Source organism: Hemitrygon akajei, chromosome 22 (assembly GCF_048418815.1).
Source record: "Hemitrygon akajei chromosome 22, sHemAka1.3, whole genome shotgun sequence".
In the NCBI taxonomy this organism is placed as follows: Eukaryota; Metazoa; Chordata; class Chondrichthyes; order Myliobatiformes; family Dasyatidae; genus Hemitrygon; species Hemitrygon akajei.
Window position 1 is genome coordinate 62,589,815 of NC_133145.1, and position 22,962 is coordinate 62,612,776.

General features: G+C 45.2%; 1 protein-coding gene across 3 annotated transcripts in view; it reads right to left on the bottom strand.

Moving 5' to 3' along the window:
• LOC140714828 (uncharacterized) overlaps positions 1 to 22,962 on the bottom strand; it is a 153,999-nt gene that overhangs the window by 42,524 nt on the left and 88,513 nt on the right. For all 3 annotated transcript variants that reach the window (XM_073026466.1, XM_073026465.1, XM_073026467.1), the window contains 8 exons: positions 22,248 to 22,425; positions 19,205 to 19,331; positions 11,643 to 11,762; positions 9,607 to 9,757; positions 8,642 to 8,754; positions 7,261 to 7,414; positions 4,487 to 4,735; positions 2,406 to 2,615 (listed from right to left, as the gene is read on the bottom strand). In XM_073026466.1, coding sequence (XP_072882567.1) covers positions 2,406 to 2,615; positions 4,487 to 4,735; positions 7,261 to 7,414; positions 8,642 to 8,754; positions 9,607 to 9,757; positions 11,643 to 11,762; positions 19,205 to 19,331; positions 22,248 to 22,425 — 1,302 coding nt within the window. The remainder of the gene's footprint in view (positions 1 to 2,405; positions 2,616 to 4,486; positions 4,736 to 7,260; positions 7,415 to 8,641; positions 8,755 to 9,606; positions 9,758 to 11,642; positions 11,763 to 19,204; positions 19,332 to 22,247; positions 22,426 to 22,962) is intronic.

Consider the following 22,962-nt stretch of genomic DNA (forward strand, 5'->3'; position numbering starts at 1 on the left):
TAGCTGGGCTAAAGGGCTCCAGTCTGCGCTGTACTTCTCCATGACTACAACACCAGCGACATGGGTTCAATTTCCCCATTGTCTGTAAGAGTTTGTACGTTCTCCACACGACAGTGTGATTTCCTCTAGGTGCTCTGGTTTCCTCCCACAGTCCAAAGACGGGCAGGTTAGTAGCCTAATTGGTCACGTGGGTGTAACTGGATGGTGCGGGTTTGTTGAACTGGAAGAACCTGTTACCGTGGTATATCTTTAAATACCAACTCAACTAGTGAATACCAGACACAAGTCATGGTTGTTTTCAACTTTTATTGACTGAGCTATTCATCTCAAGTTTAAGCCTATGCCTAATTAATGCAGACAAAAGCTCCCAGCTAATGGGTGCCGTTTGAATAAAATTAAAGCTCCTCCTCACCTGGTCTCACCTATCACCTGCCAGTTTGTACACCCTCCCCCCCTCTCACAACCTTATTCTAGCTCTGCCCCCTTCCTTTCCAGTCCTGATGAAGGGCCTTGGCCCGAAACGTTGACTGTTTATTCCTCTCCATAGATGCTGCCTGTCCTGCTGAGTTCCTCCGGCATTGTGTGTGTGTTTGCTGAGCTGGTTTTTAACCCCTGCTCTCTCAAGCCTGCTGCCTCAATCCAACTGAACGTGCATCACAGTGACAAATGAAACTAATCTTTTAAAAAATATATACTTTTTGTGTTTGAAGGCAGGGAGAAAAACACCGAGGGCCTGATGTCAATCAACGCCATTGGAACAGCAGGCTGCAGGCAAGCTGCCAATTCGGACTGAAGCTCTTCATATAAATGAAGCCCATTTATATCTGTGGATGTGGAGAGATAGTGAGGACTGCTGGCTGGGTGATGCGGTTTCCTCCCACGGTCCAGCTGTACTGGGTGGTGGGTTAACTGGTCATCACGAACAGTCCCATGATTAGGCTAGGGTTAAATGGGGGGTTGCTGGGTAGAGCAGCCCGAAGAACTGGAAGGGCTTGTCCTGCACTGTATCTCAATGAGTACATAAAAAACACAAATATAAAATCAATCCTACAAAACACACTGTACAGGGAGCCATTGGGTGTGGCCGCACATACATAAGATTAGGTTATATACATAGATTGATTGTATGTACATAAAGTGATGTTTGCTGCAGCAGCAGATGACAAAGTGACCCCTGGCAAGAGCAACCCTCCCAGGAAGCAGCCGGACAGATGAGAACACAGTGGGGCAGTGGCCGTTGTCAGTGTAGGTATGAGGTACGGAGGGTTTGCGCAAATTGGCGGTGCACGGGGCGACGAAGGGTGCTGTGAGGTTGTGGAGAGCAGTGGCTCAAGTGGGGGAGGGGTGCGTTAGCTCCCCAGAACAATATATGTTAACTATTTTACATTAGAATTTGTAACCAGAAATAACAAGACTGCTATCTGCTCCGTTTTCTTATTCATCTCTACTTAACAGAGTTAAAATATTAAGGACTTGTCACATGCACACCGAAACCTACAGTGAAATGTGTTGTTTGTGTGAAATCAAAGCAGTGAGGATGTGCTGGGGGCAGCCCGTAAGTGTCGCCGTGCTTCTGGCGCCATATAACATGCCCATAAGTCACTAACGCTTACGGTCGTTGGACTGTGGGAGGAATCCCTGAGCAGTCACGCGGGAGGTTGCAGACGGTGGTGAGAATCCAAACCCAATCTTATAACTGGCACTACAAAGCGTGGGCTAACTGCTATGCTACCTCGCTACCAAAAGGGCAAGAGAAAGGCGATACTTGCCACCTGCCACTCAATGTGCCCAGATTTCAACCTCCCCTCACCCCCACACGGCTCCGTCAGCCAATTATGTCCCTCCTCCTCATGTTATACCGCTGATGCTCAGGGAAACAATGACATCGTCTGCCCTCGACCCTTACCAATGGTTCAGACATTCCAAAAAGCAATTCTGGTCCTGGACTTGGTGATGTTCAGGGCTTTCTTCATCGTGTCAGTAGCTTCCTCTCTGTTTTCCCTATTGTCGGTCCCGTAAGCCCCAGGTGGAGACTCGGGAATACTGTCACATTGAGATGTAGGACTTTTCATTGCTGCTTCTGTAACAGTTTTGTTTGACCAGTCAGGGTTGTTAGCCCTGAGCCTGGAGACCAGTCAGACTTCTCAGTCTGACCTGCTTGGCATGGCTGACCCTACCAAGATCCGAAGAATAAAGACCTGGCTCCCACCAACATGGCTCTCCGCGTCATTGAGGCACTCAAACCTCCTCACCTGGTTCCGCCCATCACCTGCCAGCTTCTGCCTACACTGGCCACCTCCCCAGATGCATGGTCTCAATCCCATCTATCCGCTGGTCCCTGTAGAGGCTGCCTGACCCAGAGTTCCTCCGGCAGCTTTCTGTTTAGAACTAGAAGTAATCCTTACCTGAAGTCGGCTTTGCAAACTGCTCATTCTCTTTATCGTAAAGGGGGAAAAATATCGCTTGATCTTTCTGTGAAGCCATGCTGCCATCAGCAAGAGGAATGAGTGGCACTGATCTTAGATCCTCGAGGAACTGATCCACATTCCCATACTCTTGTTCAAGGCTTCGGTAAATGCAGACCAGTAGCTTTGCAATTTTCTTCATCTTCTCATCTAAGTTGGGAAAATTTAATCAATTCAGAGTCATTAATTCTCTTTCAACTCTTGTACATAACTTATTCTGTCAGAGACCAGAACTGCAGAACTGACTGCTTCAATCCCATCTCCTAAAATATTCCGGTATCTTTGGATCTGTGTACTCGGATTTACCGAAGGCCTTTGACAAGATGCCACATGAGGCTGCTGAACTATTTAAGAGCCCATGGTATTACGGGAAAGATACCAACATAGACAAAGCTGTAGATATAGATGATTGACAGGAGGCAGAGAGTGGAAATAAAGGGAGACTTTTCTGATTGGCTGCTGATGACTAGTGGGGTTCCACAGGGGTTCGTGTTGAGACCGATTCTTTTCACATTATATATCAATGATTTGGATGATGGAATTGACGGCTTTGTGGCCAAGTTTGTAGACAATACAAAGTGGAGGGTAGGTAGCTTTGAGGAAGTACTCAGACATTAAGAGAAAGGGCAAAGAAGTGGCAGATGGAATAGAGTGTCGGGAAGTGTACGGTCATGCACTTCGGTAGAAGAAATGAAAAGGTTGACGATTTTCTAAATGGAGAGAAAATACAAAAAACTGAGAAGCAAAGGGACTTGGGGGTCTTTGTGTAGGATTTCCTAAAGGTTAATTTGCAGGTTGAGTCTGTGGCGAGGAAGGCAAATGTGATGTCAGCATTCATTTCGAGAGGACTAGAATATAAAAGCAAGGATGTAATATTGCTGCTTCATGAAGCAATGGTGAGGCCTCACTTGGAGTATTGTGAGCAGTTTTGGGTCCCTTATCACAGAAATATTGTACTGACATTGGAGGGGGTTTAAATTTTCACAAAAATTATTCTGGGAATGAAAGGCCCATTATATGAGGAGCTTTTGACGGCTTTAGGCCTGTACTCACTGGAATGCAGAAGAATGGGGGGGGGGGGGGGAAGATCTCACTGAAATCTATTGAATGTTGAAATGCCTTGACAGAGTGTATGTGGAAACATGTTTCCTAGAGCGGTGGAGTCTAAAGCCAGAGGACACAGCCTCAGAATAGAGGGACATCCATTTAGAACAAACGAGGAGGAATTTCTTTAGCTAGGGTGGTGAATCTGTGGAATTTGTTGCCACAGGCAGGTATGGAGGCCAAGTCATTGGGTATACTTATGGAAGAGGTTGATAGATTCTTGATTGGTCAGGGCATGAAGGGATACAGGGGGGAAGGCAGGAGATTGGAGCTGAGAGAAAATTGGATCAGCCATGATGAAATGGAGCAGACTCGATAGGCCAAATGGTTTTGCTCCTATATCTTATGATCTTATGATTTCACTGTCTTTGCCAACTGCACCTTGCAAATTTCAAAGTCAAAGTAAGTTTATTATCAAGCTACGTGTATGCTCAGTGGCTGCTTTAACAGATACTGGAGTGGGACCCAGTGTGGTCTTCCGTGGCTGTAGCCCATCCACTTTGAGGCTCGACAGGTTGTTCAGAGATGCTCTTCTGCACCCCACTGTTGTAACGTGTGGTTATTTGAGTTGCTGTCAGCTTGTACCAGTCTGGTCATTCTCCTCTGACCTCTCCCATTAACAAGGTGTTTTCACCCACAGAAATGCTGCTCACTTAATGCTTTTTCCATTTCGCACCATTCCCTGTGAACTCTAGACTGTCACCCCATAACGGCATCAACAATCATTCCACTAAGTCACTCAGATCATATTTCTTCCCACTCTGATGTTTGCTCTCAACAACTGAACCCCTCTTGACCGTGTAATCTAATATAGAGTGTATGTACATCAGTGACAATAAATCTGATTCTGCGATAATTATTACCAATGTGCTTGGAGTCAGAAACATCTATTCCAAAACAAAAGTCAAGCTTCATACCAGTGAATATCAACGTTGCCTCTGAAACCTCCTTGGCAATGGCTTTGGTGACGGCAATGATATCAGCACTGCTGAGTTTGTGAATGCCAAGTGCTGAAGCCAGGGCAGGAGTGAGAGCGGACTGAAGAGCAGGGTTTAGGTAAGCCAAGTTCAGGTGCTTCTCCAGCAGCTCCGGGGTAATCACCTCTTGTATCAATATATCATGTGTCACTGCAATCTGGGAGGGTAATCTGTATTTAATCTCGCCATCTGCAACAACAAAAATTAAGACAAGATTTATTTACAAACAGCAGACCTACTACAGCTACTGTTTTCAAATTCATAAACTAGGTAGTGATTGCAGTTTTGAGGGGGGGGAGGGGAAGAGAGAGGGGAAGAGAGGGGGGAAAGAGGGGGGAAGAGGGAGGGGGAAGAGAGAGGGGAAGAGAGAGGGGAAGAGAGAGGGGAAGAGAGAGGGGGGAAGAGAGAGGGGGGAAGAGAGAGGGGGGAAGAGAGAGGGGGGAAGAGAGGGGGGGAAGAGAGGGGGGAAGAGGGGGGAAGAGAGGGGGGGGAAGAGAGGGGGGGAAGAGAGGGGGGGAAGAGAGGGGGGGAAGAGAGGGGGGAAGAGAGGGGGAAAGAGAGGGGAAAGAGAGGGGAAAGAGAGGGGGAAGAGAGGGGGAAGAGAGGGGGAAGAGGGGGGAAGAGAGGGGGAAGAGAGGGGGGAAGAGAGGGGGAAGAGAGGGGGAAGAGAGGGGGAAGAGAGGGGGAAGAGAGGGGGAAGAGAGGGGGAAGAGGGGGGGAAGAGGGGGGGGAAGAGGGGGGGGAAGAGAGGGGGAAGAGAGGGGGGAAGAGAGAGGGAGAAGAGAGGGAGGAGGGAAGAGAAGGAGGGGAAAGAGAGAGAGGGGGAAGAGAGGGGGGAAGAGAGGGGGGAAGAGAGGGGAAAGAGAGGGGAAAGAGAGGGGGAAGAGAGGGGGAAGAGAGGGGGAAGAGAGGGGGGAAGAGAGAGGGAGAAGAGAGGGAGGAGAAGGGGGAAGAGAGAGAGGGGGAAGAGAGGGGGGAAGAGAGGGGGGGAAGAGAGGGGGGGAAGAGAGGGGAAAGAGAGGGGGAAGAGAGGGGGAAGAGAGGGGGGAAGAGAGGGGGAAGAGAGGGGGAAGAGGGGGGGAAGAGGGGGGGAAGAGAGGGGGGAAGAGAGGGGGAAGAGAGGGGGGAAGAGAGGGGGGAAGAGAGGGGGGAAGAGAGGGGGGAAGAGAGGGGGGAAGAGAGGGGGGAAGAGAGGGGGGAAGAGAGGGGGGAAGAGAGGGGGGAAGAGAGAGGGAGAAGAGAGGGAGAAGAGAGGGAGGAGGGAAGAGAAAGAGGGGGAAGAGAGGGGGGAAGAGAGGGGGGAAGAGAGGGGGGAAGAGAGGGGGGAAGAGAGGGGAAAGAGAGGGGAAAGAGAGGGGGAAGAGAGGGGGAAGAGAGGGGGAAGAGAGGGGGAAGAGAGGGGGAAGAGAGGGGGAAGAGAGGGGGAAGAGAGGGGGAAGAGAGGGGGAAGAGAGGGGGAAGAGAGGGGGAAGAGAGGGGGGAAGAGAGGGGGGAAGAGAGGGGAAAGAGAGGGGGAAGAGAGGGGAAGAGAGGGGGGAAGAGAGGGGGAAGAGAGGGGGAAGAGGGGGGGAAGAGGGGGGGAAGAGAGGGGGGAAGAGAGGGGGAAGAGAGGGGGGAAGAGAGGGGGGAAGAGAGGGGGGAAGAGAGGGGGGAAGAGAGGGGGGAAGAGAGGGGGGAAGAGAGGGGGGAAGAGAGGGGGGAAGAGAGAGGGAGAAGAGAGGGAGAAGAGAGGGAGGAGGGAAGAGAAAGAGGGGGAAGAGAGGGGGGAAGAGAGGGGGGAAGAGAGGGGGGAAGAGAGGGGAAAGAGAGGGGGAAGAGAGGGGGAAGAGAGGGGGAAGAGAGGGGGAAGAGAGGGGGAAGAGAGGGGGAAGAGAGGGGGAAGAGAGGGGGAAGAGAGGGGGAAGAGAGGGGGAAGAGAGGGGGAAGAGAGGGGGAAGAGAGGGGGAAGAGAGGGGGGAAGAGAGGGGGGAAGAGAGGGGGGAAGAGAGGGGGGAAGAGAGGGGGGAAGAGAGGGGGGAAGAGAGGGGGGAAGAGAGGGGGGAAGAGAGGGGGGAAGAGAGAGGGGGAAGAGAGAGGGAGAAGAGAGGGAGGAGGGAAGAGAAGGGGAAAGAGAGAGAGGGGGAAGAGAGGGGGGAAGAGATGGGGGGAAGAGATGGGGGGAAGAGATGGGGGGAAGAGAGGGGGGAAGAGAGGGGGGAAGAGAGGGGGAAGAGAGAGGGAGGAGGGAAGAGAAGGAGGGGGAAAGAGAGAGAGGGGGAAGAGAGCGAGAGAGAGAGAGAGAGAGAGAGAATGAAAAAACAAACATTTTTTCATCAAGAGAGGCAGATGAGGGGAGAGGGTGAATGGGAAACTAACTAGACGGTTATTCTGACTGTCTCTTTCCCAGGACAATGTAATTATTAAGCTTTATAAAATCCACAATCAGTCATAAGTTAAAAAGACTGTCCAAGAACATAACATTGCATTTTGTTATTTGATACTGATAGGGTCTTTCTGCCTAACAAATTATTCCGCAAACTGGATTCCTCAATACGTTGTGCTTTTAACCCAACTCACTCAGCTGTTGATGATCTCTTATCAAATTAAATCAAAAACATCAAATTACAGATGCTTCATGTTGAGTTTCCTTTTCATTTTAAACAAAGGTACAGCACAGGAGAAGTGAATCCCGAGGTGTTACAAAACCAAGTATTTACACAGAGAATCTTTCCTACCTTTATCTTCTGCTGTTGGCAAACAGGATTTTGCTTTAAGCATCTGAATAATTTGCCCAGCAACGGGTCGGAAGAAATCCAAAATCTCATCTGGTAATGGAATGAATGGCAAGAAATGGCAGAGGCCCTCCAAACCTTCAAAATTGGGATGGCTCTGTTAAGACAATAAAATAAACAATTTATTCCTACACTGTTTTCTACAAGGATACTTCAATCATTGTGAAAGTTCTTTTCTTCTAATCAAGTTCAGTTTACTATCATTCAGCTGTACACAAATATACCACCAAAAGAAACAAAGTTCCTCCGGACCAAGGTGCACAACACAGTGCATATAACTCAAAACACGAAACAATATTACCACAAATAAATTAACAAACAACAAAGTGCATTTATAATACAAGTTAAAAAGTAAACAGTACACTGCTACTGGTGCTTTTTCTGTGATGAGACCTGGGTGGTGGCGGGGGCTCAGTAGTGTTACGGCCTGGGAGAAGAAGCTGGTTCCTATCCTTGACAGTTCTTGTCCTAGTGCTATGATACCTCCTGACTGATGGCAAGGAGTCAACGAGATTGCTGGACGATTGGGAGGGGTCCTTGATCGTACCTTGCATACACAGCACTCCCGATAAATACATCTGACAGGTGGAAGAGAGACCCCAATGATCCTCTCAGCAATCCTTTGTGGGGACCTGTGGTTAGACCTCTACCGCAAATCTACCACAACTGATTATAGTATATACAGTACTTGGCTAACCACGAAGTAAAAATTATTTTCAAGTGGGTAAGAACTTATAAGCACCCTTGTTTCTGCAACTTCATAGTTCTGATCAATTGCTTTTCCTAACAACCCTGGTCTCACCTCAAGAGACATTTCCTTCCCCCTGTCGTATCCATCACCAGCAACTTAAATCAACTTGCTTTTTTCTCCCCAGTTTTGTCAAAGTTAACAGTTCTGCCCTGAAATATTAACAAGTACTTTTTCCACGTGTTTTCTGACCCACTGAGAAGCCTCACTTTTCTATCTCCAGCAGCTTCAGTTCTTTAGCAGTACAGACTCCCTCCTCCCACCTTCTCATTCTGGCTTCTGCCCCCTTCCTTTCCAGTCCAGTAGGTATTCAGTCTGAAATGTTGACTGTTAATTCCCCTCCATAAACCTCCATAAATGAAAGGTGTTCGCTTTTTGTGGCAAGTTTAGATGAAGAGGAACGAGTTGAGTTGTTACTGCACAAGTCTGATGCTGCCTTTATGGATTGTAACATCTTTCAGCAGTTCGGGATGGATTAATTCACTGCAGTGCCTGATACCAGTATATTAATTTCAGCAAACACCAAAGTGAAACTATTCCTGTCTTTGAAGAGCAAAATTAAAACTCAGTCATTACGTTGAAAGTTTCCATGGCTTTCAGGAACAGGTGCGGCAGTTCAGAACGAAGCCATTGGTTCCACGGGCTGTCACGATCGATATCTTCACGGGAAGATGGGATATCAAAGTCACCTGTTTAAAGACAGAATGAAAATTGGAATTAAAAAAAATCAAGTCAGTGTCTCAGGTTATTCTTCATCAATCACAAGTGACTTTAAAAGGGAAAGAAGTATTGATTTAAAATGACTGAATACTTTAATCTTTTCAACATCAGTCATCCAGTGAACTGGATAAGTACAATGCCAGCCCTTCATGACACTTGTGAACATGCTAGAGTTAAGAAACAATTCCAAAGACTACCAGTTAGTAGGTTCAGATGGGTGTCATTGAGTGGCGCGGGCTTGCAGGGCCAGAAGGGCTTGTTACCAATGAACTGAATAACTGAGTTGCAAATACTTGTGTAATTCACCAACCCTACCCTCTTGACAAGGAGCCACATCTAATCAGAACAAAGCTCAGCATGTGGAAAGGACGTTTCTGCTCATAGCCTCAGAACAGAAGGAAGTCTCTTTCCCTATAACTCAGGTATTCAAATGTATGAGACGAGGAAGAATTTCTTTAGCCAGAGTGTGGTGAGTCTATGGAATTCATTGCCACAAATGGGTGTGGAGGCCAAGCCATTGGGTGTATTTAAGATAGGTTCTTGATGAGAAGGTAATGCAGAGAGGGAGGAGAATAGGGTTGAGAGGGTAATAAATCAGCCATAATCGAATGATGGACAAGACTCAATGGGCCAAATGGCCTAGTTCGGCTCCTATGTCATATAGTCAGAAAGCGGGCTGTAAAACTATAGAAGGTTTTTTGACTCAAACTGTAAACAGCAGTTTTCTAAAACTTCTTTCCTACTGTGATGTGTTCTTTATGAGACCAAAAGGGAAGCTGCATAAATAAACCTTTATTTATTCAAGTTAAACAATAAAAAACCTTGTATTATGAAGCGGAAGCCAAAGCTCCTCAAAGGCAAAAAGGCAAACACAGGCTGCTTCTCTGGTTTACTCCTCTGTCCCTGGTTCCTCTTGTCACTATCAAGTTTAAAGGCAAGAGCCAGTTCGGTGCATTCCACGTTGTCTTTAATCTGCAAACACAGGAACAATTGAAGCTTAAATCAGTTTTTAATTTTCACAGAGGTACAGTAAAAAACCTTTGCTTTGCATGCCGTCCAATCATATCATTTCATCACGACAGTACAGAGATAGTTCAGGGTGAAACAACAGCAGAATGCAGAAGATCGGTTACGTTGTGCAGTGCAGGCAGACAATAAGGTGCAGGGCCACAACAAGGTAGATTGCGAGGTCTTGACGTACTAGAGACGGCTTGAACAGGGAGGTAATAGCTGTCCTTGGGTCGTGCTTTCAGGCTTCTGTATCTTCTGCCGGACGGGAGGGGCGAGAAGAGAGAATGTTCGGGGTGGGAGAGGACTTTCCTGAGTCAGTGTGAAGTGTAGACAGAGTTCATAGAGGGGTGGGCTGGTGTCCGTGATGTGCTGAGCTGTGTCCACAACTACAACTCTGTTCAGTCTTGTACAGACTAGGGCAGAGCGACTATCCAGTGCAGCATTACATAACTCACTGCAACTTGCCTGCTCAGGGTTCTACTTTAAAGGTGTAAATAGGACGAGAGCTGGCAAAGCTACACCACAGAACAGGCCCTTCAGCCCATCAGATCTGTACCAACCACAATGCCAATCTAGCTAATCTCACCTACTCCCACATGGTCCATATTGCTCTATTCTCTGCCTGTTCATCTACCTACCGTATTTAAATAGCTCCTAAATGTTACTATCATATCTGTTTCTCCTGCCTTCCCTGGCAGCATGATCCAGGCACTCAGCACCCCCACCCCCCCAGAGTAAAAACCTGCACAGTAAATGCAATCTCAAACTCCACCCCCCCATAAACATTCACCACATACGATAATGAAAAGCTGAATCATATTGTTGTGAGTTGAATGAGTCATAACAATGGGAGTCAGCACCAAGAATAGGAACTATCCAGAAGCAGCTCTTGATGTAGAGGCAGAGGAGAGTTCCGTCTGTTAGGGTGTAAAGTGAAGCACTTTGGAAGGGTGAAGTCTTTGTGGACACTATTTGCTTGTGTTTATTGTTTGCACAATGTGCTGTTTTCCCCTCTGCACATTGGCTGTCACGGGTTTTCTTTGTTTCGTGGCTGCCTGTTTGGGGACAAAGCTCGAGGTCGTATAATGTATGATAATAAGTGAACTTTGAACTTTGGGAATACCGGCTTAATGACAGGACTCGAAGCAGTGTTGAGGAACAGAGGGAACTTGGGATCTGCATCCATGGATCTCCGAAAGTTGGTGCACAAGTTGATAGGGTGGTTAAGGCGGCTTACAATGTATTGGCCATCATTAGTCAGGGATTGAGTTCAAGGGCCAGGAGGTAATGTTGCAGCTCTATAAAACCCGAGAAAGACCGCACTTGGAGTTTGTGCTCAGTCTGCTCGCCTATAGGAATTACAGGAAGGACGTGGAAGCTTTAGAGCAAGTGTAGAGATTTACCAGGAAGCTGCCTGGATTGGCCAGAACGGCCTACGAGGATAGGTTGAGTGAGCTAGAGCTTTTTGTTTGGAGTGATGAAGGATGATAAGAGGCACAGATTGAGTGCACAGCCAGTGACTGCTTCTCAGGGCTGAAATGGCTAATCCAAGAGGACATCATTTTACGGTAATTGAAGGAAAGTATTGGAGGAATGTCAAAGGTAGTTTTTTATATACAGATGGCAGTGAGTGTGTGGAAAGCCCTGCCAACGGCAGATACATTAAAGACATTTAAAATATTCCTAGACAGATATATGGATGAAAGAAAAATGAAGAGATCTGCGGGAGGGAAGTCTTAGATTGATCTTGAGGTAGGTTAAAAAGTTAACACAACACTGTGGGCAAAAGGACCTGTACTCTGCTGTACTGTTCAATGTCCAAGTAGCAGAACGAAGAATAACTCACCTGTCTTGCATCAAGAGTACTCTTGACTACCAGCCAGTGATCAACTCCAGTCTTGTGTTTCACTTCTAATATGTTGTCACCAAGATCCGTCCGAGTTACTAAGAAATCTTGGCCCTTTACCTGTTTAAGGTAACATTTTGCTTTAGAAAATGTTTAATTTACTGAATAGAGATGTCACTTGGCTTATGCAACAGTACATCCAGATCAGCATCAGCTTTGGACACAACTGATGTCTTGTTGATTTGCAAGGCAACTTGTAGTGAAACGTTTGCTTCACGAACAACTGTTATCTCCCTCTTTTGATTACGATCATAGGAAGCAATTGTCATTTCTCAACTCAAACACTAGATGGAGCACCATAACAAATTGGGGAATTCACGAATGAACTTCAGATTCGAAATCAGGTTTAACATCACATATTGCAGCAGTACAATGCGATATATAATAGGGGAAAAAGAAAAACCGAATTATAATAAATATATATACATATACACACATACATATTATATATACTAAACAAAATAGTTAAATAATTAGTGCAAAAATAAAAATTTAAAAAATAGGGAGGTAGTGTTCACGGGTTCAATGCCCATTCAGAAATTGAATAGCAGAGGGGAAGAAGCTATTCCTAAATCGTTGAGTGTGTGTCTTTAGGCTTCTGTACCTCCTTCCTGATGGTAGCAATGAAAAGAGGGCATGTCCTGGGTGATGGGGGTCCTTAACGATGGATGCCACCTTTTTGAGGCATCGCTCCTTGAAGATGTCCCAGATACTACAGGGCCTAGTACCCATGATGGAGCTGACTAATTTCACAACGCTCTGCAGCTTACCTTGATCCTGTGCAGTAGCCCACCCCACCCCCATACCAGATGGTGATGCGGCCAGTTAGAATGTTCTCTACTGTACACCTTTAGAATGTTCTCTACGGTACACCTTTAGAATGCTCTCTACGGTACACCTTTAGAATGTTCTCTACGGTACACCTTTAGAATGTTCTCTACGGTACACCTTCGGTACACCTTTAGAATGCTCTCTACTGTACACCTTTAGAATGTTCTCTACGGTACACCTTTAGAATGCTCTCTACGGTACACCTTTAGAATGTTCTCTACGGTACACCTTTAGAATGTTCTCTACTGTACACCTTTAGAATGCTCTCTACGGTACACCTTTAGAATGTTCTCTACGGTACACCTTTAGAATGTTCTCTACGGTACACCTTTAGAATGCTCTCTACTGTACACCTTTAGAATGTTCTCTACTGTACACCTTTAGAATGTTCTCTACGGTACACCTTTAGAATGTTCTCTACGGTACACCTTTAGAATGTTCTCTACGGTACACCTTTAGAATGTTCTCTACTGTACACCTTTAGAATGTTCTCTACTGTACACCTTTAGAATGTTCTCTACGGTACACCTTTAGAATGTTCTCTACGGTACACCTTTAGAATGTTCTCTACGGTACACCTTTAGAATGCTCTCTACGGTACATCTTTAGAATGCTCTCTACGGTACACCTTTAGAATGCTCTCTATGGTACACCTTTAGAATGCTCTCTACGGTACACCTTTAGAATGCTCTCTACGGTACACCTTTAGAAACTTCAGAGTATTTTCGTTGACAAACCAAATCTCCTCAAAATCCTAATGAAATATAGCCACAGTTGTGCTGCATCAATATGTTGAGTCCAGGTTAGATCCTTAGAGATAATGACACTCAGAAACTTGAAATTGCTCACTCTCTCCTCCTCTGGTCCCTCTATGTGTCCACAATCAGTTCTTTGGTCTTACTGACATTGAGTGCAAGGTTGTTGCTGTGGCACTACTCAAGTAGCTGGTAGATCTGCTCCTGTGCGCACTTTAGTCACCATCTGAGATTCTGCCAACATTGGTTGCATCATCAGCAAATTTATAGATGGCATTTGAGCTGTGCCTAGCCACACAGATGTGGTGTAGAGAGAGTAGAGCAGTGGGCTAAGCTCACACCCCTGTGGTGAGCATGTGTTGATTGTCAACAAGGAGGAGATGTTATTTCCAATCCGCACAGATTGTGGTCTTCCAGTTAGGAAGTCAAGGATGCAGTCGCAGACAGAGATACAGAAGCCCAGGTTCTGTAGCTTTTCAATTAGGACTGTAGGAAAGATGTTAAATGCTGAGCTATAGTCAATAAACAGCATCCTGACATAGGTATTTGCATTGTCCAGGTGGTCCAAGGCTACACGGAGAGCCACTGAGATCAATCTACTGTAGACTTCTTGTGGCAATAGGCAAATTGCAGTCCTTCCTGAGACAGGAGTTAATTCTAGCCTTGACCAACCTCTCAAAGCATTCATCCTTTCCTCATAACTTGGGCATCCAAATGTGTGTTGGCTGTGGCAGCTTGCCATCTGTCTTTGGTTCAAAATAGCTTGATTTGAGCAGTAAGAGAAAAATATCGCAATGACCTGCCGATTTCTTGCTTGGAATCATAGTGGAATTCCAAGGCTGACTCCCTGGAAGCTGCATGCTTCTTGTCCTTGGGTTTGTGATGTTAAAGCACAGGACACGAGGGGAGGGGGCATATAGTGTGGAATCATCTTGTGTTTGAAAAGCGTGGTATGTGGTGGAAAGACGCATAGGCTGCAGAGAATCTTCCAGAAAAAAAATACAGAATCGACTATTCTACAATTACTGAAAACTCACACATACAGGTGATTATATTTAAAAATCTAAGCAAGCATAGGAAAGTTAATCTGCAAGTAAAGTAACAATTCTGCACCCTAATCCAACAGAGATAAAACCTCATTCTATTTAAACTGAGCTTTGGTTGCCAGGGTAAATCATGTGAATAATCAGCTGCTGTTATACATGTCCCCTGATCCATTGATTGCCTAAATGTTAAAAATAGCTGTGACTGAGAATTCTCATACAATTTAGTGCTAGCGAGCACAGAGTAGAACAAACAAAGACTGTCTTGTTGACACTGAGGAAGAGGTTACCATAAGACCGTCAGACATGGGAGCAGAATTAGGCCATTCAGCCTGCTCCATCATTCCATCAAGGCTGATTAACATCCCTTTCAACCCCATTCCCCTGCCCTCTCCCTATAACCTTTCACAGCCTTACTAATCAAGAAACTATCAACCTTTTCCTTAAATATACCCAGTGACATGGCCTCCACAGCCATCTGTTACAATGAAATCCACAGATTCACTACCCTCTGGCTAAAGGAATTCCTCCTCCTCCTCTCCGTTCTATATGGGCATGTCTCTATTCAGAGGCTGTGCCCTTCCCCAGAACAGGAAACATCCTCCCCAATCCGCTCTGTCTGGGGCTGTCAATATTCGATGAGCTCCCCCCTCATCCTTTTAAAGTACAGCAGGTACAAGCCCAGAGCCATCAAATGCTCCTCATATGTTAATTCTCTCATTCTTGTGAATCTCCTCTCCACTGCCAGCACGTCCTTTCTTGGATAAAGGACCCAAAACTCCTCACAATGCTCCGTCTAGCTGACCAGTGGCTTGTAAAGCCTCAACATTACATCCTTGCTTTTATATTCTAGTCCTTTCAAAATGAATGCTAACAAAAAAACCACGTATGATTTGCGGAGGGCTATTTCCAAGAGTGAAGAGACAACTTTGAGCAAGGCTAGGGGTGACATTGGATGCACGTCAACTCTGGCAGGGTTTGCATCGTGTTAATTCCCACAAAGCAAAACCCAACAACATGAATGGCTGCGATGCTTCACTACCAGGCGGGCTTAACACCTTTTATACTCGTCTTGAAAGGGAGAATAAAACTACAGCTAATGAGGATCCCTACTGCATCCAGTGATGCTGTGATCTCTGTCTCAGAGGCTGACGTCAGGCTGTGTTTCTAGCGGGTGAACTCTCGCAAGGTGACAGGCTCCGATGTAGTACCTGCTAAAGCTCTAAAGACCTGTGCCAGCCAACTGGCGGGGAGTTCAAATACATACTCAATCTCTCACTGGTATATTCAGAAGTTCCCATCTGCTTCAAAAGGGCAATGATTATACCAGTACCCAAGAAGAACAGCGGGAGCTGCCTTAATGACTATTATCCAGTAGAACTTCCATTTTTGGCGATGAAATGCTTTGAGAGGTTGATTATGGCTAGAATCAACTCCTGCCTTAGCAAAGACCTGGACTCAAAGCAACTTGCCCATTGATGCAATAGGTCTAGAGCAGATGCAATCTCTCTGGCTCTCCACGCGACCTTGGATCACCTGGACAATGTAAATAGCTATGTCAGGATGCAGATTATTGACTACAGATTTGCATTTAACACCATCATTCCTACAATCCTGATCGGAAAGCTGCAGAACCTAGGCCTCTGTACCTGGCTCTGCAATTGGATCCTCGACTGCTTAACTGGAAGACCACAATCTTTGCGGATTGGAAATAACATCTCCAACTTTCTGACAATCAACACGTGCTCACCACAGGGGTGTGTGCTTAGCCCACCGCTCTACTCTCTCTGCAGCACATCTGTGTGGCCAGGCACAACTCAAATGCCATCAAATACCATAGCTAGCAGAATCTCAGATGGTGACGAAAGTGCGCACAGGAGCCACAGCTAGCACCTCCTAGTACCAGTGGAGCGAATGTGCTCTGTCAGACTTTCCATTGGCAAGTCTCAGGTGACCAGTCCCATAGATGCAACTGAATCACAGAACTAATGCACCTGATAAACACAGGGAAAACTGCAGATGCTGGAAATCCAGAGCAACACGCATAAAATGCTGGAGGAACTCAGCAGGTCAGGCAGCGTTTATGGAGGGGAATAAACACTTAAAAAGGGTCTCAGCCTAAATTGGCAACTGTTTATTCTCCTCCATAGATGTTGACTGCCTTGCTGAGTTTCTCCAGTATTTTTCTGTCTAAAGGACATGAATTATTTTAGCTTATGTTTGCACCTAATTAACTACTGTTTATTTGGCACGGGGGGATGTGATTACTTTTAGAAAAAGGTTCTGTGGGTTGGCAAAGATAGAGACTGTATGCATTAATAATTTAAATAAAATTCTCTTTCCTTTCATGCCAGTTCACAGCTCCTTGATTCTTTGATCCAGGCACCATTCAAGCATGTCATAGAGCAGTATAGCACAAAAACAGGCCCTTTGGTCCATCTAGTCTATGTCAAGCTGTTATTCTGTCTAGTCCCATTGACCCACACCTGGACCATAGCCCTCCATTCCCTTCCCAACCACGTACTCATCCAAACTTCTCCCAAATGTTGAAATCAAACCCACATCCACCAAGTACTTTCTCTGACAGCTCGTTCAACGCTCTGAGTGAAGGAGTTCTCCCTCACGTTGCCTCCAATTAAACATTTCATTTTTCACAATTCATTTCTTATCTCAAGTTCTAGTCTTGCCCAACCTCAGAGGAAAAAGCCTGTCTGCGTTTACCATATCTGTTCTCAATTTTGTATACTCTATCAAATCCCCCTCCTTCTCCTGTGCTTCTGGAGGAAACCTGGAGGAGACGTACACAACCACAGGAAGAACATACAGACAGTGGTAGAAATTGAATCCGATTTTACAGCTGCTGTTATGAAAGCATTACTCTAGCTGCTACCGTGCTGCCCTCAATTTGGTATTAGTCTTGGTTTATTATTGTCACGTGTACCCCGGCTCCTTAAGGTCGTTAAAGTCGAGGGTGGTAATGGGGACACATCCCTTTACCTATTAAATGTTCCCACCTCAAATAGCCTCTGACAACCAAGTCCAGCTCCTGGCCTTCACGTGTGGTTTAGCTCCTAAGCCCGGTGGAACAGGGCTTAGAAGGGGCAAAAGCGGGTTACTGGCACCTTCAAACCAATCGCTTTGCCTTAAATGAGTCTCGTCAGCCATGGCTGACAGTTCATCTAGGAGAAGGAGAACTCTGATCTCAAACCTACTCTGCCCTGTGGCTGTATCTACCCACGGGGAAGGCTTCGGGTGTAAACCCTGAAAGAAAGATCTGTAGCTGGAGTCCCCAGGGCGGTCCTACATTGAGTTCAACGCTGACTGGCAACTGCTATGACACTGCTGTGTCAGTCTTCGCTGTTCCTTTGGGTTCAGACGTGTGGAGAGGGTGAACTTGCTGCATGGGCAACAGCTTACTCTCCATATCGTACTGACCAGATTTACTTTAGACAACTAGGTTGACCCTGACTGACGGAAGCCTCACTCACTAACATAGTGAAAAGACGGCTTGTCTTGCATACTGTTCATACAGATCAAATCACTGCACAGTGCACTGATCTAGGACAAGGTAAAAACAGTAACGATGCAGAATAAAGTGTAAAAGCTACTGAAAAGAGCAACGTGCAGGTAAATGGTAAAGTGTATGATCATAACGAGTTAGACTGTAAGGACAACAGTCCATCTTATCATTCATCTGTTCAAGAGTTTGATATTTTTAACAATCCATACAGGCTTCTTCCTGACAACTGGCACTTTCCTGCTCCCAACTCACCACCTGCTACAAAATTCTCTGGATGCTGTTATTAATTTGTTATTAAGTAGTGTTATTAAAACATTTTGAATTTAGGAAGGGTTAAGGGTTGCGGCATGAAGTTGGTGAACTGATTAAAGGCCGACAGATTTCTTCATTCTTAAATTTCCCTCAGCTGCGTGTTACGCTCCAATCGTGTAAACACAACAACACAGTGATGGACGCTGGCAAGTTAGTGAAGACTGCTCGTGTCAGAGCAAAAGCTGCAGCGGTGGGGTTGAGCAGAGTTCCCCGCCCGGAAGGTGATGATGAAGTTGATCTTTTAGGATCAGCACAATGGAGTGGAGTTTGGTAAAAAAGGATTGTAATATCAAACACCAGAGAGTTTCGGGTCATGTGAGCTACAGCTGGTGTACATTATTTTGAAAATGAAACAGTACACAATTCCAATTATGTGTTGGTAAATAATGAATCGTATTAAAAGAAAGGAATGCTAACATTACATTTGACTTACTCACCACCAACTCCACCTGCAAGTTAATCTTTAGGGAATCCTGTACAAGAACTCCGAAGTCCCTTTGCACCTCTGATTTGTGAATTTACTCCCCATTCATAAAATATCCTGTACTTTTATCCCTTCCGCCAAAGTGCATGACTATCCACTTCCCTACACTGTATTCCATCTGTCACATCTTTGTCCAATCTCCAAATTTGTCCAATTCCTTCTGCACACTCCCTGCTTCCTCAACACTACCTGCCCCTCCACGGATCCTTGCAATGTCCGCAAACCCAGCCACAAAACTTGATAATCATCTGGCATCCACTCTATCCAACCTTAGAGCTGAAGAAATCCAAGTGTAAGAGACAGACATCCTGAAACCATCACAAAGAGATGTAACACTGACATTCCAGGTTGGCACAGGACTGTATAAGCCAACTCCCATAAAAGTAAGACTCTCAGACTACTGAACAGATTGACCAATACAATGAGGCCAAACACAGATACAGCAAATATGAGTAAGAAACTTTTTTTCAAAGCTTTTCTTCAAGAACACTACTGAATAAAATAACGTTTATAACAGCTTCAATTCCAAACTGCAAAAACATTTAAAAAACTGTCACCTTGTTAATGATGGTAATAGAGCGAAGTCTATGGAGGAACAACAGCAATGACGGATCAATGTCATGGAACAGGTTTTGCATTTGCTGGTTCTGTGGTTTGAGTGGAAGAACAATCTTTGTTGTCCATCTGAGAAATTAGAATTGAACACAGAACGGAATCAGAAACAGGTTTAATATCACCAGCATGAATGAAATTTGTTGTCTTTGCAGCAGCAGTACAATGCAAGCATTGTAACAGAACGAAAAAAAAACACTGAATTACAGTATGTATATAGTGCCTATAAAAAGTATTTATCCCCTTGGAAGTTTCATGTTTTATTGTTTTACGACATTGAATCACAGTCAATTTAATTGGCTTTTTTTTTAAAAACACAGAACAACATAAAAAGGCGCTTGTGTCAAACTGAAAACAGATCTCCACAAATTAATTACAAATATAAAACACAAAATAATTGACTGCACAAGTATTCACCCCCTTTTAATATGACACACCAAATCATCGCTGGTGCAGCCAAATCGTTTTGGAAGTGACATAATTAGTTAAATGAAGATCACCATGTGTAGTCAAGATGTTTCAAAATACACCTGTATCTGGAAGGTCCAACTGCTAGTGAGTCAGTATCCTGGCAAAAACTACACCATGAAGACAAAAGAACACTCCAAGCAACTTGTGAAAAAGTTATTGAAAACTGCAAGTCAAGTGATGGATACAAGAAAATTCCCAAGTCAATCATCAAGAAATGGAAAGAATATGCCACAGCTTTAAATCTACCTAGAGCAGGCTGTCCTCAAAAACTGAGTGACTGAGCAAGAAGGGAATTAGTGAGGGAGGCCAGCAAGAGACCTAAGACAACTCTGGAGGAGTTACAAACTTCAGTGACTGAGTTGGGAGACTGTGCATGCAACAACTGTTGCCCGGGTGATTCACCAGCCGCACCTTATGGGAAAGTGGCAAAGAGAAAGCCAATGTTGAATAAACTCGCATGAGATCTTGGCTAGAGTTTGCCAGAAGACATGTGGGAGACTCTGAAGTCAGCGGGAAGAAGGTTCTATGGCCTGATGAAACCAAAATAGAGGTTTTTGGCCATCAAAACTAAATGCTATGTTTGGTGTAAGCCAAACACTGCACATCATCAAAAACACACCATCCCTACTGTGAAGCGAAGGTAGAGGGTAAAATGAATGCAGCAAAATACAGGGAAATCCTGGAGGAAAACCTGATGCAGTCTGCAAGAGAACTGTAACTTTGGAGAAGATCTGTTTTCCAGCAAGACAATGCATAAATGCACAGGAATGGCTTAAAAACAAATTTAATGTCCTAGAGTGGCCAAGACAGAGTCCAGACTTCAATCCAATTGAGAATTCGCGGCTGGATTTGAAAAGGGGTGTTCACTCAAGATTCACATGCATTCTGACAGAGCTTGAGCAGATTTGTAAAGAAGAATGGAGAAAAATTGCAGTGTCCAGATGTGCAATGCTGATAGAGACCTATCCACACAGACTCCAGGCTGTAATTGGAAGTGACATAATTAGTTAAATGAAAGGTGTGTCTATTAAATACTGACTTGAAGGGGTTGAGTAACTATGCAATCAATTATTTTGTGTTTTATATTTGTAATCAACTTAGATCACCTTGTAGAGATCGGTTTTCACTTTGACACCAAGAGTCTTTTTCTGTTGATTAATGTCAAAAAATGTCAAATTAAATCCACTGTGATTCAATATTGTAAAACAATAAAACATGAAAACCTTCGAGGTGAATACTTTTTATTAGCACTGTATATTAAATAGTTAAATTTAAAAAAATGGAAATTAAATAAAGTAGTGAGAGAGTGTTCTTGGGTTGTTGTCTGTTCAGAAAACAGATGGCAGAGGAAAAGAAGTTGTTCCTGCATTGTTGAGTGTGTGTCTTTAAACTCCTGTACCTTCTTCCTGATGGTAGCAAGGAGAATAGGGCATGACCTGGGTCACGGGGGTCCTTAATGATGAACACCACCTTTTAGAAACATTACTCCGTGAAGATGCCTTGGATACATGATAGAGCTGACCAAGTTTACAACTCTCTACTTTGATCTTGTGCAGTAGCCCCCACCCTCCACTCCCACACTAGACGGTGTGCAGCCAGTTAGAATGCTCTCCATGGAACATCTGTAGAAATTTGTGAGTGTTTTTTGTAACAAACCAAATCTCCTCAAACTCCTAATGTAATATAGCCACTGCCTTGCCTTCTTTATAGCTGCATCGATAGGTTAGGTCCTCAGAGATACTGACACCCAGGAACTTGAAGCTGCTCACTCTCCCCTCTTCTGATCCATCTATGAGGACAGGTGTGTGTTCCCTTGTCTTATGCTTTCTAAAGTCTACTGTCAGCTCTCTGGTCTTACTGTCGTTGAGTGCAAGGTGGGGTACTGCTTTGTAGAGCACTTACACTCCACTGCCGAAAGCACAACTTGCTTGTGGCCAAACCCATTCCCATTCTGACATGGTTTCTCTTGTGCCAAGATGAGGGTACCTTCAGGGTGGAAGAGCAACACTTTACTTTCTGTCTGGGTAGCCTCCAACCTGATAGCACGAATATTGATTTCTCCTTCCAGTAAACCCCCCCTTTCTATTCCCCAGTCTGGCCACTTACCACTTCTCATCTGCCTATCACCTCTCTTTCTCCCTTACTCCCTTTCTCCTATGGTCCACTCTCCTCTCTTATCAGATTCCTTCCTCTCCAGCCCTTTACCTTCCCCACCCACCTGGTTTCACTTATCACCTTCTATCTATCCTCTTTACCCTTCCCCCACTTTTTTACTCGGGCATCTTCCACTTTCCTTTCCAGTCCTGAAGAAGGGTCTCGGCCTGAAATGTCAACTGCTTATTAATGTCCATAGATGCTGCCTGACCTGCTGAGTTTCTCCAGCACTTTGCGTGCTCCTCCTGTTTAATTTGGTCTTTTGACTCTGTTTGGTAGTTAACAGACTCTATATAATTGTACAATTAACTGTTTGCCAGGTCAACTCTCCAAATCAATGGAGGTCACATTGTTGTATATTACCTTGCCTTCTCTGCATCCGACCCCATCAAGTCTACAGGTCTTTCATCGTCAATCCAATGGGGAAGGATGTATCCCATCGGGCCACTGAGCTTGTCGAAGCAGATATGGAAACCATTAGAGTGAATTTCCGGGGTGTCCGTAACTTTGAAGACCGACTTAAATCCGATGCCTTTCTGGCCTGCCAAGAAATCAAAATATTAATCTGTTTGTAGCTTATTTCAACTTGCAGTCATTTAGCGAAAGGTGGGTTACTGGCACCTTAAAGCTAATTGCTCTGGGCGGATGGGGTTCATCACCTGTGGTTGGCTGCTCAGCTAGAAGAAGGAAAAGTCTGATCTCAGACCTCTGCTGCCTTGTAGCTGTAACCACTCATGGGGAAGGCTTCCGGAGTAACCCCAAGGAAGAATCCGGAACTGAAGCCCCTAAGGCAGTCCTATGTTGAATTCAACTCTGACTGGCAACTCCCTGTGAAGCTGCTGGTACCAAACTGTATCGGTCTCTACTGTTCCCTTGGATTCATCAGCTGCATGGAGAGGAGGAGCCTGGGACATTGGCAACAGTTTGCTCCCCATATCGTACTGCCCTGGCTTGCAGATCAGACAGCTGGGATGTAACGTCCATGGTCGACTCTGACCAATGGACTGTCTCATTTAGTAAATATAGCAGTTTAATTAAGTGGCACAAAACAAATCGATAAAATTTTGCACCCAAAGTA